The sequence below is a fragment of the Rhincodon typus genome, chromosome 10 (genome assembly GCF_021869965.1).
Source record: "Rhincodon typus isolate 14 chromosome 10, sRhiTyp1.1, whole genome shotgun sequence".
NCBI lineage: Eukaryota > Metazoa > Chordata > Chondrichthyes > Orectolobiformes > Rhincodontidae > Rhincodon > Rhincodon typus.
The window spans coordinates 31718254-31734697 of record NC_063341.1 but is presented as its reverse complement, the minus strand read 5'-3'; the positions used below and the strand labels follow the sequence as shown (position 1 = coordinate 31734697).

At 39.8% G+C, this 16444-nt stretch overlaps 1 protein-coding gene across 1 annotated transcript in view; it reads right to left on the bottom strand.

The window, feature by feature from the left end:
* sgip1a (SH3GL interacting endocytic adaptor 1a) overlaps positions 1–16444 on the bottom strand; it is a 215238-nt gene that overhangs the window by 98849 nt on the left and 99945 nt on the right. The window contains exons 3-6 of the mRNA XM_048602076.1: positions 12087–12111; positions 8115–8171; positions 2308–2365; positions 744–922 (exon numbers count right to left, since the gene is read on the bottom strand). Coding sequence (XP_048458033.1) covers positions 744–922; positions 2308–2365; positions 8115–8171; positions 12087–12111 — 319 coding nt within the window. The remainder of the gene's footprint in view (positions 1–743; positions 923–2307; positions 2366–8114; positions 8172–12086; positions 12112–16444) is intronic.

The window sequence follows — 16444 nt, the reverse complement described above, 5'->3', positions numbered from 1 at the left end:
CATAAGGTCAGAAGTGGAATTCACTGTTAATTGCACGATTTCAACACTGTTCATAGATCCTCAGACGCTGAAAGTCTGCCCCAGAAAAGACCAAGACACGGACAGCATTCAAAATTTTCTGATAAATGGCAAAAAATGCATTTATGCCACACAAGTGTAAAAGGAATGATTATCTCTCCTCTTGACATGCAATGGCATTACCATCTCCAAAATTTCTGCTGTCAACACCCTAGAAATTATGATTGACTAGAGACTAAACTGGAACAGATTTATAAATACTGTAGCTCTAAGATATGCTCAGAGGTTAGAAATTTTGTTGCAAGTAACTCGACTCCTGGTTCCCTGAAGACTACACGCCTTCTGCAAGGCACAAGATAGGCATATGATGGATTGCTCTAAACATTTCTGGATGAGTGATTCCAAAGGTGCTCAGGAAACTTGGTGACAATCAGGAAAAGGTAGTGTCCTTGAACAGCACCTTATTCATCAACTTACTCATTCACTCATTGTGGCAGAGGTGTGTAGCATGATGCACTGCAGCAACTGGTCATGGCTACTTCAAAAGCATTTCCCAAACCTGTGACCTCTACTGTCTGAAAGAACAAACATTAGCACCTGAACATTGCTCTCCAAGTCATATACCATTCTGGACTCAGACAGACAGAGACTGGACAAAGGCTGAACTATTTCGATAGAATTGTTTCTCAATATGTTGAAAGACAGAAGTAAATGAAAGTACTCACCATTGGTGAAGGTGACAGAGAAATATTCCCCACAGAAGCCTTCAGCTCATCCACTGATGCTGCCACACACATGATGGAATCTTTAGCCTGGAGAGGCCTAATCTTAATGTTGAATTTTCGCCGTGTGTCTTCTTCTGATTCAGATTCACTTGACGAATAAAAGTGTTTCTCTTTGGTAGGTGAAACTCAATTAAGGAAAATTATTTACTTAAAAGTAGTGCAGCAGGACAACTAAACAGTCAAGAATGAATTGAAAAACAGATATATTACTTTCCTCCCTTTGCCCTGCATTTTGGCTTTAGCCCCTTTTCTTTCCTTGCCCATTCAAGGAATAAAACTCTGGCAGGAAGCTGCAACACAAAGGCACTCGTGGTTACTTACGCACGAAACGCAGAAGGTTAGCACACAGATGCAGCAGGTAATCAGGAAGGCTGAAGGAATGTTAGCGCTTATTTCAAGATGGTTGGAGTACAAATAGGAAAGTCTTATTACAAATGTACAACATGCTGGTGAGACCACATCTGGAGTACTGAGAGCAGTTTTGGGCCCCTTATTTGAGTAAAGAAACTATTTCATTGGAGGTAGGTCGGAGAAGGTTCACTAGATGATCCTCAACATGGAGGGATGGCTTATGAGCAAAGATTAAACAGGTTGGGACTCTACTCATTGGAACTTAAAAGAATGAGAGGTGTTCTCATTGAAATATATAGGATTCTTAAGAGGCTTGGCAGGGTTAATGCTGAGAGAATGTTTCCCCTTATGGAAGGGTCTAGGACCAGAGGGAATAGTCTCAGAATTAAGGGTTTCCAATTTAAGAATGAGATGAGGGGGAATGCCTTCTGTCAGAGCATTGTGAGTCTTTGAAACTCTGTGCCACAGAGAGCTTGAAGGGGCAGAGTCCTTGTGTATATTTAAGGTTGAGATCAATAGATTCTTGATCAGTTGGGGAAGCAAAGTTTATGGGAAAAGGCAGGAAATTTGACGTGAAGTGTGTCAGGCCAACCATGGTCCTATTGAATGGCAGAGAAGGCTCGAAGAGCCGAGCACCCTACTCCTGTTCTTATTTCTTATGCTCTTATTGTTCACTAAGTCCCATTAATCTAATTCCTTGGTGCTTTGTTCAATTAACCATTCTGCATGGAGCTGGTGCATGACCAATGTTTGGCAGTTGTGGCAAAGGAAGCAACATATGTGTAACCTCTTCTACTGTCCTTTCTCATTTTCCCCACTCTTGGGATCCCATGCTTTATCATTCTGTCCTTAGACCTTTGTATCTCCCTGTTCTACTATAAAATGTACTTAAATTGCCTGCTAAACTAGCTTGTGTGCTTATTCAGAACAGAAAAAAGGCAATTCAATCAATATCTTATAATGCGTTTTGTACATTTAAAACGTATTGCAGATGTTTATTGCCTCTATTGGATGGATATGGTTCAATATTGAACTCTTGGTAATATACTGGAATTCAGAAAAAGTGGACAGAAAATACCCAAAACTCTCAGGAGATTAGTCAGCACCTCTGGACAGGGAAGTTAAATAAGTTCAGAAAGGTCCAAAAGGATATAACCTGATTTGTCATCCGGCCTGATGCTGTAACCTTCATCATCAACTTCTGGGGAATTCTGAAAATCAGACAAGAAATATAATGAATGCCAAGAAGATTTTCAACCATGATTACTTTTCTGTTGTTGTGTTCATGAGCAACTATTTTGTTGTTTATAAAACAATTTGAAATGGAGTGATTCACAGCAGCTGCCACCTTTGTCTCAACCTACTCAAGAACGGAGTTTCAGAGATATTCTGGGAAGCAGAACTTTCAGGGGAGCACAGTTTTAGATTGCTGAGACCTTACACTTAACTACATTTCAAAATAAACTTTATTTTCTAAATGTTTATGTTTTTAACTTGTGGCATTACATTTTCCATGACAAATTTTAAATAGCAAGAGTTATGTCAATTTATTTTGTTTACCGAATTAACACTTTGGCATGGAACCACTACGCCTGCCCACAACTTGCTGTGTAATATCATTCTTGTATCTAATTAAATAGTTTGCAGGAGATACTAAACAATATGCAGTGGTAAAGGACTCTTGTGGCTCAGTATCGATGTCCTTCCATGGAAGCCAGAAGACCTGGGTTCAAGTCTCACCTGCTCTGGAGATGTGCCACGACATCTTGGAAAAAACTGATATTAAAAAGTTTATCTACCCAGTAGTGCCCATGTCCAAATGAAGCCAGCTGAAATCCTGGACATGCATACTAAGATTTAGTTGAAACACAAAGTGTAAGTAGTTATCTTTAATCAGCTTAGAAACATTTTTTCTTTTCTTATCTGTTTTGTGATGATTAAAGTGACAGGTTCTTTTTAGGAAGTGGAATATCTCAGCCTAAGTCTTTGAAGACATCCTACTATTCTGCCATCAAGATCTTTTCTATCATCATTACTGAAGTAGTATTCTGCTGAAAGAGTGAATTAAGCCTGGCCAAATGCATTCCATTTAAAAAGTGTACTTCATTTTTGTTCCAATAATATAAATTACTGAATCAACTTGTAGATTGTTTTAAACAACCTGTTCAGAGATGCCATTATACATCTCTGGGGTGGTGGGATTTGAACTCTGGCCTAGACGTAGGGACACTACCACTATGCCACAAGAACCCCTCTGGAGCAGCTCGCATAACAATTACAAATCACAAGGTAATTTCAGATGTTGCTTTGACCTTCTTCAGCGGTTTCATTTAACTAATATTAACAGTAATACATTGCACATATTCCATGTGTGACCCTACAAAAGATGTATTTTTAAAATTTTCAACTCTGTTTACGTATATTGCAGTCTCTTCTCTTTATTGCATCTTCTTATTTATTCAATTCTTCAACTTAATTCAATTCAGCATTGATTGCAAAGGTTCATGAACTGATCATCATGTTTTCAAAATGATTACCTTATGTAATGACCAGACAAATCACAGCTAATGGCTACAAAGCATTAAGGTAACTTTAATGATAATTAGATATTTGCCTCAACAAGATGATTATTAATGGACACAGGGGCTGAGCAGGAGAGTGGAATTAGATCAGGTGAATCCTATTGAAAAAACATAGGCTTGATGGCATAAACAGACCACTTCTGTGCTGCAGCATTATCTTGTTCTATTAGAACAAAACCAAGAAGTGTGAAATGATAAAACAAAAATTGAGTACATTGATGGGCATTCAGCTCACCTGAACTCATCCAGTCATAATGATCCGACAGTACTTGTCCCCGTCAAGGCTTCAAATGTATCTTAAAATGTTCCAGGATTTCCACTTTCTCTTATACTTTATATGGAAGTCCATTTCCTGTTTTGATTATGCTTGTGCCACAAATTTCCCAAATTTATCATTTACTAATTTGAACCCATGTCCTACTGTTTCTCTCTTACCATTTACTTTGAAATTATATTCTGGATGTAGATTTTCCAATCCTCAACTAACTTTCATTAACTATAAGAACACCTCCCACATGTCTTTCAGGTCTGAATCGTATGCACTACTTCCAGGTTTGCCTCATAAATCAAACATTTGACACTGGGGAGCAACCTCACATTCTTGACAGCACCATTTCAGAATTTAAATATCTCCTTGATTTCTCAGCAGCCAGAATGACACAGTAGTTAATGTACGGTCTGATGAAAGGCTCAAACAATTTGATCATAATCTGACATGCATCCTGTGTTTTGCCATGTAGTTCCACATTTAATTGGCTGTGTTGATTTTTACTCTACATTTGTTGAACATGTGGAGCTTTAAAGTTTACTAGGATTCCTTGATTTCTTTACATCTCTTCCTTAGCAATTCCCATACTGTTTACGGAACATGTGCATGCCACCATTTCTTTTTGCCTAAATATAATGCTGACACATGAAGCATTACATTTCATATTTACCCTTTGGGCCATGTTTTCATGGTGTTGCCCCTCCTGTTTGGTATATCAGAATATTTGATTATTGTACATTGCGTTTCTGACTCATTTATGTGGAGTTGAAAATAGTCATCTTTAGGGCATTCCACGCACCGTTCTTGCACATTGAGCTTCCTGCTCCCACAAACTACATCCACCTTGATAAAACTGCTCTCATAACAACCCATTACTTTCCATCTTTCAAGCAATTTACTACCTCTTCTAAAAAGTCACCATGAATTCCCATCAATGTCACTTTGATAATATGAAGGATTGTCTTTATAGATTGCCTGTCTTGAAGAAGTTCTGTCCCACTCTTTGTCATAAGCTGGCATTTAATGGCCTACCCAAAGGGGAGATTTTTGACAGGTGGAGACCCCACCATCTTCCCATTCCTGTTCCAATTACATCCATGTGTGAAGGTCCACAGGGGGCATCCCTCCATGTTGCTATTCAACCTGCACTGGCCATGTGGGGATTCCAAAAAGCCAACCGTTTTGGAGTTGCTTTCAGGCTTTCGGCATGGGGTCTCTCACTCAAACCCACTCAGTGGGATCTGGTATAAGGAAGGAGAAGGGGCCTGTTAAGAGGCCCCTCACTGTCCTTGCTGCTGATTCACAACCCTCCATCATTTACCCATGGCTGAGACCTGGAAACTCTACGTCTCAAAAGTATGCCTCTTACTTGATTACAGCCCTTGGGAGGTCAGGACTTCCTGAACCCTGGATTTTATAAAGTCAAAGGGTCATGCAGCTCAGAAATAGACCTTTCAGTCCAACTCATTCATGCTGGCTTCCCAAACTAAACTAATCCCATTTGACTGCATTTGATCCATATCCCTCTCAACCTTTCCTATTCATGTAACTTCCAAATATCTTTTAAATGTGTAACTGTACCTGCATCTAATACTTCCTCTGGTTGTTAATTCCAAATACACATCACCCTCTGTGTGAAAAAGTTGCCCCTCAGGTCCCTTTTAAATCTTTCCCTTCTCACCTTAAACCTATGCGCTCTAATTTTGAACTCTCCTACCCTGGGAAAAAGACTTTGGCTATTCACCCTATCCATGCCTCTTTTATACACCTCTTATAAGGTCACCCCTCAGCCTCCTACGCTCAAGGGGGGGAAAAAACAATAGCCCCAGCCTATCCAGCCTCTCCCAATAACTCAAACCTCCGGTCCCAATAAATCCTTGTAAATCTTTTCTGCGCCCTTTCCAATTTAATAACATCCTCCCTATAGCCTTTCATTGGCCATGCCTAATTGGCACTTAATTCAGCAAGTCTTTTGGAAAAGGGATGACATGGAATTCTTTCAGAGATAGTAGGAACTGCAGATGCTGGAGAATCTGAGATAACAAGGTGTAGAGCTGGATGAACACAGCAGGCCAAGCAGCATCAGAGGAGCAGGAAGGCTGTTCATCCAGCTCTACGACATGGAATTCTTGTTGGCTTTCCAGTCACGGACAAAATCCCTATCATCTCTGTTATATAGCACCTATAGATTTGCTAGGATTTGGAAGGTTAAGGGCTGATCTGATCAAAGTCTTCAAGATATTAAAAGGAAAAGACAGGGTAGATAAGAATAAACTATTTCCATTGGTTGCAGATTCTAAAGGTAGGGTCATAGTCTAAGAACTAGGGCCAGACCGTTCAGGAGCGATGTTGGGAAACACTCCTACACAAACAGAGGGTGGTAGAGCTTTGGAGCTCTCTTCCACAAACAGTACTGGGTGCTAGATCAACTGTTAATTTTATATCTGAGAAAGATAATTTTTTGTTAAGCAAAGATATTAAGGGTTATGGGCCAAAAGCATAAGCATGGAGTCAGGTCACAGATCAGCCATGATCTTATGGAATGGCAGAACAGGCTTGAGGGACTTAATGGCCTACTCCTGTTCCCACAGTCCTTTGTTCTGAATGGAAAGGGACTATCAGAATGATGTGAAGAGTGTTAATATAATCTTGTTATTGATTTGTGCTTATGTTATCATAATGTTAGTTTTTAACTTGTTAAACTAGGGAGAAGGTGTTGTGCTTAAATTGGAATGTCTTAAAATAGTTCAAAGATAGTGATGACAGGACCCTTGAATCAACTTTTAGAGCACCAGCATATTTTAGTACAAACTAACAACCTACTTCATAAGAAAGTTAATTGGAGCCATTACGTATTTACTCCCAAGTTACAGGGAGATTGCATTCAATAATATGGATGCATAGATAACAAAAAATGCTGTTAAAAGAAAACATCTTATTATTCCAGTTTATAATTAAACTCATGCTGAATTGGACAGAATCGAAGACAGATCTACAAATATAGTTTTCACCTGATGGAAAACAATTATCATGGAATCATAGATTGTTACAGCACAGTCGAAAGCCATTTGCTCCATCACATCTATGCCAGCTTTTTGGTAGAGCTATCCAATTAACTCCCCATAGCCTTGTTATTTTGTTATTCCAATTCCGTTTTGAGGAGTATTATTGAATCTGATTCAATCACTGTTTTAGGCAGCACATTCCAGATCACAAAAACCTCCTCTGTAAAAAAATAAAATTCTTCATGTCACTTCTGGTCCCTTTATGAACCAACTTTAAATCACTGTCCTCTGGTTACTGAGCTCTGTCACTGGAACCATTCATAATTTTAAACACCTCTATCAGATTTTTTTTTAAAACTTTCTCTGCAGAGAAAAACCTCAATATTTGCAGTCTCTCCATAAACCAAAATCCTTCATTCTTATACCAATAAATCTTTACTGTGCTTTCTCCAAACCCTAAACATCTTTTGGAATATGCAATGCCAGAATTGAACAAATAAGTCCATTTGAGGCCTAAACAATGCAGTATGAAGGTACATCATAAACTTTTTTTGTACTTTGAAGCTTGGGCATCACATATGCTTTTTCAATAGCCTCCTTGACTTGTCCTGCAACTCTCAAAGATTTATATGCCTACATCCTCAGATCTCCCTCTTTCTGCATTCCCTTGAAGATTATAGCTTATATCTCTTCATTCTTCCTATTAACATCTTTCACATCACACTTCTCTGTAACCAAACTCATTATTGATTACTATAACTGTCTCCAGTAATTCAATAGGTAATCAATTTAATCAACCAGGTTCCATGTAAATGTCTGTAGCTACTGCTGGAAACTTGAAAAAATGCTAAAATTCAACACAATAACTGTCATTATTATAATAAAAATTGGAGCAAATATTATGATCTTGTCGTCCATGTGGCAGAATTAAGGCAGCTTATCCTTTCCGACATAACTAAGCCTGACTAAACATGCAGAAAAATATCTGCCAGTTCCATTTCCTCTTTAGCTTGAAATGTTTTAAAAATGATTCCTGAAATTCTTCAAATAAAACAGAACTTTTGAAAAAATGTTGCACTTGAAACAAAACAAATTTTACACTCACATATCGCTCCCAGTCGATTTCTGCATAAAATCCATTTGGAGCACCATTACTTTTCTTCTGCAAATAATTAGAAAAAGGATTTTACCAGAGCTGTTTATGTTTCCATATTCAGATTTTAAGATAAATTATTTGTCAAAATTGTAAACTTTTCATTCAGTGACTGTGGAGTTTTATCGTAGTAAGGACAGGGGAATACATTGGTAAATTTGGGGCTGTGAGTATGTTTATAGATGAATAACTACGCCATATTTGGTGATCAAGATAATTTGAGGGGTCCCTAATATTTGTCTAACCCATGACATGACAAGGATTCTGCCTATCTGTTGGGTATTATTCTTTGTGGGGCACTTGGATGTGCCATAAGCCATTGGTCCCATTTTGACCCTTGGAAGTAAGTTTGGTTGTGTTGGCTGGTGGAAAATCTGACAGCTCCAATCTGGCCTCTACTTTTAGTCCTGAATCCGTACACTGCTTACTTATGAATGACAAATGTCTAACTGATATTTTGCTGATGCTAGCTGTCAGAAGAGTACTGCTTCACTATAGCGAGAGCTTCTGGCAGTCAACAGTGACAGCTGTGTTGAGCTAGACTGTATACTGCAGAAAAAAAACTCATTTTCCAGCAGGCAACAGCATACAAAATGCAGGAAGGATTTCCATTCTCTCAGTGGTAAACAGACTTGCTGAATGATAATGAGCCTATCCGGACAAAAACATTCCAGCTGTGATTCCCTGGAGATGATCAGAATTTGGGAGTGTATATGATGCATGGTATTCTTCATGTACTATCTAATTCACTCTGCTATGAAAGGCAATTGGAAGGCTATTTTTTTCTCCTTTGCATCTGCCACTCCAATCTCATGCAGTTTTGGACACACACACACACACACACACACACACACACACACACACACACTCACACATACCGCTTCTATGAAGTGCATGGGAGTACTTCTTTTAAAACCATGCTCGCTAAAAGGCATAAAGTGGGAAAATGTTATTAATTCCTTAGGATTCATCTAGTGTGGAGACATTATATATGTATGTATGTATATTTATGTATAATATACACAGTTAAAAAAAGATTTACCAAAAGATTTACAAAAAACCTACTACCTTCTGACAGATCTGTGACGTAACCTATCTTTCACCTATATTCTCAATGCCTAGCCTTTTCTAAAGCATTGTAATTGTCCCTTCAACCTATGAACACTTTAATTGTTGATTGTTCATTATTTCCTTGGATGAAAGAATCCAACTGTGTCCCTTCTTTACTTCTAACTCTTAACAAGCAAAATCAGCCAAGGAATTATATACTCATATCAATATTCTGTTCATGTAATAACTAAAATGATTGTGTTACCTAATGAATTGATGTATTCATACCACAATCAATATTAATGATTTAAAAAAAACTATTTTAGACCATAATGATTGCTTTTAAATACTGTTTGCTGATCGATATTTTTTAGGTTTGATAAAATTGCTAAAAAAAATTGTACATGCTGTTGAAACTTTCCACCTTGTACTCATCACGACAGAAGTAGGAATGCCAAATTTCAAAGGGATAAAAAAAACTACACTGTATGAGAAACAGGATGCCAATCTGTTGGCAAGCGGACTTTAATTGGTCGAGATCTTGGCATGCAAAAGCATTAGGGAATAATTACCCCAAGGCTAATGCATTGTCCATGGTAATGCCTCAGTCAATCCTGATGAGAACCATACAAAAATATTTGAAAGCCAATAGTTAAGTTCTGTACTGCCAAGTGACTACTTGATATAATTGTAAGGTTTGAACTCATTCCTTTCTCGCACATTTTTGTTTTCTCGTCACACATCCATTGCAGCAGAAGGGACGAACTGTTTCAAATTCATGTTAGACATTCGAGAAAATAGCAACTAAATGAAATCATGAATCAAGTTAAATACAGTTTGTCCCCAACTTGAATTAATAATAAGTTACTTTAAGTTCTAGAAGATGACAAAGGAACAAATTCACATCATAGGCACAACCTTAAAATTAGTGTCAAACATTATGAATCATTCTGTCTTTAACTAGCAAACTTATTATTTACTATTGATTGTTTTCCCATTTTCTCCAATTGTCAGTTTGATGTTACTGCAGGCTCTGCTTCCCTTATCCTAAATCATATCAAATCCCATTCATCTATCACTTGTGTGCTCACTAGTCTATGCATTCATTTTAAAATTCTTATCTTTGCTTTCAAATCCCTCCATGGGTTCACTCCTCCAAATGTCCAAATTTGTGCAGCTCAACAACCTTCCATAAACCTGTCCATTTTCCTTTCTGAACTTCCCTGATTTTAATCTCTCTATTATTGGCAGCCAGAACAACAATTGCTCCCAACTAACTTCTGGGATTCCTTCCCTAAACCTTTCTATCCTGATACTTTTATTTGCTCCTTTAAGGTTCTCCAAAAAAAATCTACCCTTTGACTACATTTATGGTCATGCACCCTGACATCTCCTTCGACTGGGTTTTGTGCTCAGTCACTTGTGGTTTTGAAACTGGGGGTTGGTGGAGGGTTATGGAGGTGAGTAGGTGAAGGGGGCAGGGATGTGAGGAGGTTCATAGGCTCAGTGGTGACCTTCCTTTAACCTATCCACTCATCCCAAAGGTGTCTGTAATGTTACCAGGAGCATGGGAGACATCAGGCCACCTGCCTGCCTGCCCTTCATCCTATTGATACCCTATGTCATCAACTAATGACCATTCACTAATGACTAATCACCCTACATCACCAATGCCTTTTCTGTGGAGCAGGGAGGCTCAAGCTAAAAGGGAAGCCTTTCAACTTCAGTTGCATGGGATGGTTTCAGCCAGGAGGTTAGGGGAACCTCCATTGTGTCCCCTCTGGCCAATCAGAGGCACCCTCACAAAGCTCATCCTCTCCTTTCTCCTTTGGGGCACAGATCGACACTTGTACTCTACCAATATTTATATATATGGTGCCATCTTACCTAAGCATTCCTAACCTTCCCCTTGGCCTGTGAGCATGGCCTCCCCATCCCCTCTCCTCAAACCCTTGGAACTATGACTCTGATGGTTTCTCGGTGCAACGAGACTGCCTGTAGTCCCAGAATATGCTCTCACCTGGCACTGCAGTGATACAGAGCTGTTGGTCATTCATTTGGCTGATAGTTGTCTAAGACAGGGCCTCTTACTGAGAAAGGGCTGGAGATCTGGCCTTAAGCAATGAACGTTGCTATTTATAATGTTACAGGACAGCTGTCATGATCATGGTCAGGACTCCCACTGATATTCTAGCTGGAGGCAAGTTTTTAGCGGCACCCCATAAAACTCAAGTCTTGGTCAAGTTTTGCTTGATAACACTTGGTGAAGCACCTTGGGACATTTTACAATGTTAGCTGCATAGCATGAATAAATATAGTTATTGTTGTTGATCATTTGTTTTCGGTTCACTGGCATTTTCCTTTAAGCTCTTAAATGTGTCACATGATATTTGAAGTATGTTTTGCCACAGCTTTAATTGTTGCTTGTCAATGAAGCAAAGAACAGTTTAGTTACTGCATTTAATTTACACCTTAAGGAATTGAAGTCAACAATGGACAGGCCCTTACCTACCGTCTTAAATAATCCAAAGAGTGTGCACACTACTTGTTACAGGACAATCCTGGCATTTAAACCTTCCTAAAAGTTCAACTATTCCTTAAAATAACATAGGCTACTCACTCTCATACTCTGTAACTATGGTGGGGGTGATCAAAACTTTTTAATGAAAGATTTATATTGCAAAACATTCTAGTGAGAGGCTGCTTGTGCTCAAAGGTAGAGGGGTCAACTGTGACCGTGAGCACTATGACATACAACTGCACCTATTGTAATATGTAGGAATTATTCATTTAAGTTTCGAATAATTAGTCCAAACAAATATTTATTTAACCTGAATATTAACCATTCAACAGATACATTTTCTGTATACTTACAGTTCCATCTCGATCTGGCGAACCCCTGTAGGAAAAAGAGAGAACATTTCTTAAACAAGAATGGAGAATTAATTATGACTATAACACAGGACAACTACAAACCAAATTAGCAGTCTTTTGTACTGATACCACTAGTACACAGGCTTCGGCTGAACTGCATTTTTGACCATTCATTTATATGGAAAAGTTGTAGGATTTGACACCTTCACATATGTATTATGAACAGATTACTTTTGTAATTATGTACATTAGGGCAAACTAGCTACCTTTCAGCAAGAGATAGTAGGAACTGCAGATGCTGGAAAATCTGAGATAACAAGATGTAGAGCTGGATGAACACAGCAGGCCAAGCAGCATCAGAGGAGCAGGAAAGCTGACGTTTCGGGCCTAGACCCTTCATCAGAAATGGGGGAGGGGAAGGGGGTTCTGAAATAAATAGGGAGAGAGGGGGAGGCGGATAGAAGATGGAGAAAGGAGAAGATAGGTGGAGAGGAAACAGACAGGTCAAAGAGGCGGGGATGGAGCCAGTAAAGGTGAGTGTAGGTGGGGAGGTAGGGAGGAGATAGGTCAGTCCAGGGAGGACGGACAGGTCAAGGGGGCGGGATGAGGTTAGTAGGTAGGAAATGGGGGTGCGGCTTGAGGTTGGAGGAGGGGATAGGTGGGAGGAAGAACAGGTTAGAGAGGCAGGGACGAGCTGGGCTGGTTTTGGGATGTGGTAGGGGGAGGGGAGATTTTGAAGCTTGTGAAATCCCTTCCCCTCCCCCATTTCTGATGAAGGGTCTAGGCCCGAAACGTCAGCTTTCCTGCTCCTATGATGCTGCTTGGCCTGCTGTGTTCATCCAGCTCTACACCTTGTTACCTTTCAGCAAGAAACCAGTGGGAACAAAGTAGTGCAGTTGGTTGACAGTCCTTTTACTTTCTTAGGCTTAGGTTGGTTCTTGACTAGAATGACAGAGTGTAATTCATCCCTCTGATAGCTGCAAAGGCCCCATCAGAAAGTAGTTTCGTAGAACCTTATTCAGTTCTTATTTACAAAGATGGGAACTGTACCCACTAACCATAGATTGAACGAAAAGCTTTCTTACCATTTTAAATTGTTTTTTGTAGAATGTAACAACTGTCAATCATATGATTTCAATGATGTGCAATTTTATGAAATGTCATTCAACAGGAACAAAATGAATCTATCAATAACACCCCTCTTGTGATAGTGCTCATTTCTCACTTCTCGTGGTAATCAGCAATTTAACAAGTTGAGCAGTTGAGGAGTCCTTATCCAGCATTTGCAGTGCAGTACTTTAGTCTAATTTGTAGAAATGTTGATGTAACTTAAACCTCAGGTTTCACAACACTTAAATACAGATCTGAATATTTTCCCAATTTAAAGCATATTGTTTATAAAGCAGCACAACGTACCCTGTAACTCCCATACAATGGCTACTATTTTTGCACACTCCCCGTGTAAACCCTGATTAATTGCATTTCTTTGACTCAATACAAAGGGAAAGTCTCTGATTAGTTATTAAATACTGCATAAATGTCAGAAGTGAAGAATCAATGCTACCTGTAGTAAGGCTACTGGTTTAGATTTATTGTCACATGTATATAAAAATATAGCGAAAAGTGTTTTTTCACTTGCAAAATGCAATGTGTCCCCATGCTCCAGCACCATCTTGAAACACTGGATATTATGCAAGATGGTACTGCATTAGAGTTTATCTTTCCCTCTTCTTGTTACCCTCCACAACTCCTCCGTTCGCTGCTTGATGTCGGCTGGGGTATCTGTAACTGGCTCCGGGGTCTCAGTTAGGGGCCTGCTGCCATCCCACCAGCTCTCCCAGCGTGATCCCTCCTTGCTGTTAGGATCATTTATCAGGATCAAATGGCAATACACTAAGCCTGTTTTGTTTATTTTTTGAAAATCGAGTCCAGGATGTCACTGATAGCAGCAGCTCAGATCTTTCCCTTGTGATGTCAAGCAGCCAGGACAGAGGACTGGCTTCCTCTCAGTGCACGGTATTGTTGACTGCACTTATATTGCTTTGAGAGTGCCCGAACAGAACCTGCAGAGTTTGTGAATGTTCAAATCATATGCAAAAATTGATGCCAAATTCTAAAGTTTTGCACCATGTATCCTGGGAGCAGTGTTGACTCACATGCAAGAGAACTCATAAGTTCCTGCTGTCTTCCAAGGTCCCTGGGCCATATAGAGCTGCCTGAGCAGAGATTAGATGTTCCCCTTCCAAACATTGCTCACAGAACCTTTACAAAACCTTCAGGCTGATGCAGAACAAAGATATAACACTGCCCATGCTTCCATTGGGGTCATAGTGGCTTCGATGCCTGGTGGGATCTTGCAATACAGTCCAGAAAGGGTGTCTCACAATTGGGGCCAACAAAGAAGGGAGGGTGCTGGGATGCAGACAAAATGGAAGCCAATAGCAAACTTCTGAGGATGGAGTTGAAATTGAGGATCAGAACATTGACAAGTAGAAAGTATGAACTGAAAACGTATCACTCTGAAGCCAGAGAAAATGCGATTGAAACCTGGTTATAGGGTAAATGAACTTGGTCATACTCTTCTCGAGCCAGATCAATGTTTTTTTCTTCACAGAGAGTCAAGAACCTGATCTCTGCCAACATCCCCTGCTCTCTTTTCCAGCAATCAGACAAAGGGAGAGTTTGAGTATGATGGAAGTGGATTCAAGGGCAGTTAGTGGTGATGTACGAGCAGAAGAAATGGTGAGGAATCCCCCAGTGAGTGAGTAGGAAACGTATACAGCATGAACCAACTGGTAGTTTGAGAGGATGAAGTCGATGAGCGGACATTTTGCACACAATAGTATGGGTTGTGGCCCTGGAACTTTGAAATGAGTGTGCAGTGACACAGTTAGAGTGAATGCTGGAGAAGATGATATTAAGTAACGTTGCAGAGCATAGATTTTCATTGACATTTGATCTGCATTGCTGGATGTCCCACTTCACTTAGGACAGAGCACTGACCCATGCTGCAGTCTGAGTCCAGGGGTGATGACTGTTTCCATTGGCAGTCCTCAGGGAGAAAGTATGCTCTCCTCAACGTCACTCCAGTCCTTGGCTATGAAGTGGGGAGTTAGTTGCATTTCTTTAGAGCCAGGTTTTAGGGATTAGGCTCTAACACCACAATGTGAAAGGTCATTTCTAGCTTTCAGTGTCTATGGTGGTGTATAGTTGGCTTTAAATATGGTGCTAGAGACCTGTAACTGTATTGCTTCAGCAACTTTTTGAAACGCTGGAACATCATGTTGGAATCCCTATCTACCCTGATATTCCCTACATGGGAATTTCAATCATACTCCTCTGGGTAGTTGCCAAATAGAAGCCAAAAACTTCTTCACAGGGGGAGGGAAATAGTTTTATTAAAGAACTCAATGGTGCCATTAATGTGTGAAGTTGATATAACTCTGTTTCTAATTGAAGACACCAAAAGTAGGAGAGGGAACAGCTCTGGATATTGATGTAGTGAGGGGGGGCGGAAATGGAAACTCAGTGAACACATGGAGTAAAGTGTAGGTCTAAATTTTGTGTGTAAGTCTGGGAAATCTGACTAGATCCGACAATGTTTTGAGAGGTGAGAACAACAACTGAAAAGAGGATAATACAAGATGGAAATGGGAAATAAAATAGCTGTCATGAGGGTGGAAATCAGCCAACTCGTCATTAACATCAGGCCAAGAGGAATCTCACTCAGGAAAAGGGATGCCCCATAGTTTTGTTTTGAGACCTGGAGGATTTAAAGAAAACAAATTCTGCCAGATGTCTCCTTCTGGCTCTGGCACTTGTTGCTGGTTTATTTTGATTACCAAGGAAGCCAAGTCTGCTTCCTTACCTCAGCCTGCTGTTGGCAATGGCAGGTCAAGTCCAGTTGACATTGGAGCTTGATCTGCATATTTGAAGAGCAGCCCATTGGATTGAAAGCAGACATGCTGATCACCGCGGTTAAAATTACAATCAGTGAGATAGAACCAGGAGAGTAAACGCTAGCCCTGCACTCTACTTTAACGGCACCATCCAGCATGTGGTGGATTGAAAAAAAGTCACATTATTGTGAGATTGCTTAAAAATATTTCCATAATTATGAGGTATTTCCAGATCTCATTTATCTTGTGCTAAGTTTGGTAATGGTTAGAGCCCTGCCTTCCAGATATGAAAAGTGATTTTGAAGCTTCCAGGTTCAATTCTTGTCAGAGGTCATCAATGTCCACTGCAACACAGATGATCTCTCATAAGTAGGCTGGGAACTTAGAAGATAACAAGGTATAGAGCTGGATGAACACAGCAGGCCAAGCAGCATCAGAGGAGCAGGAAGGCTGACGTTT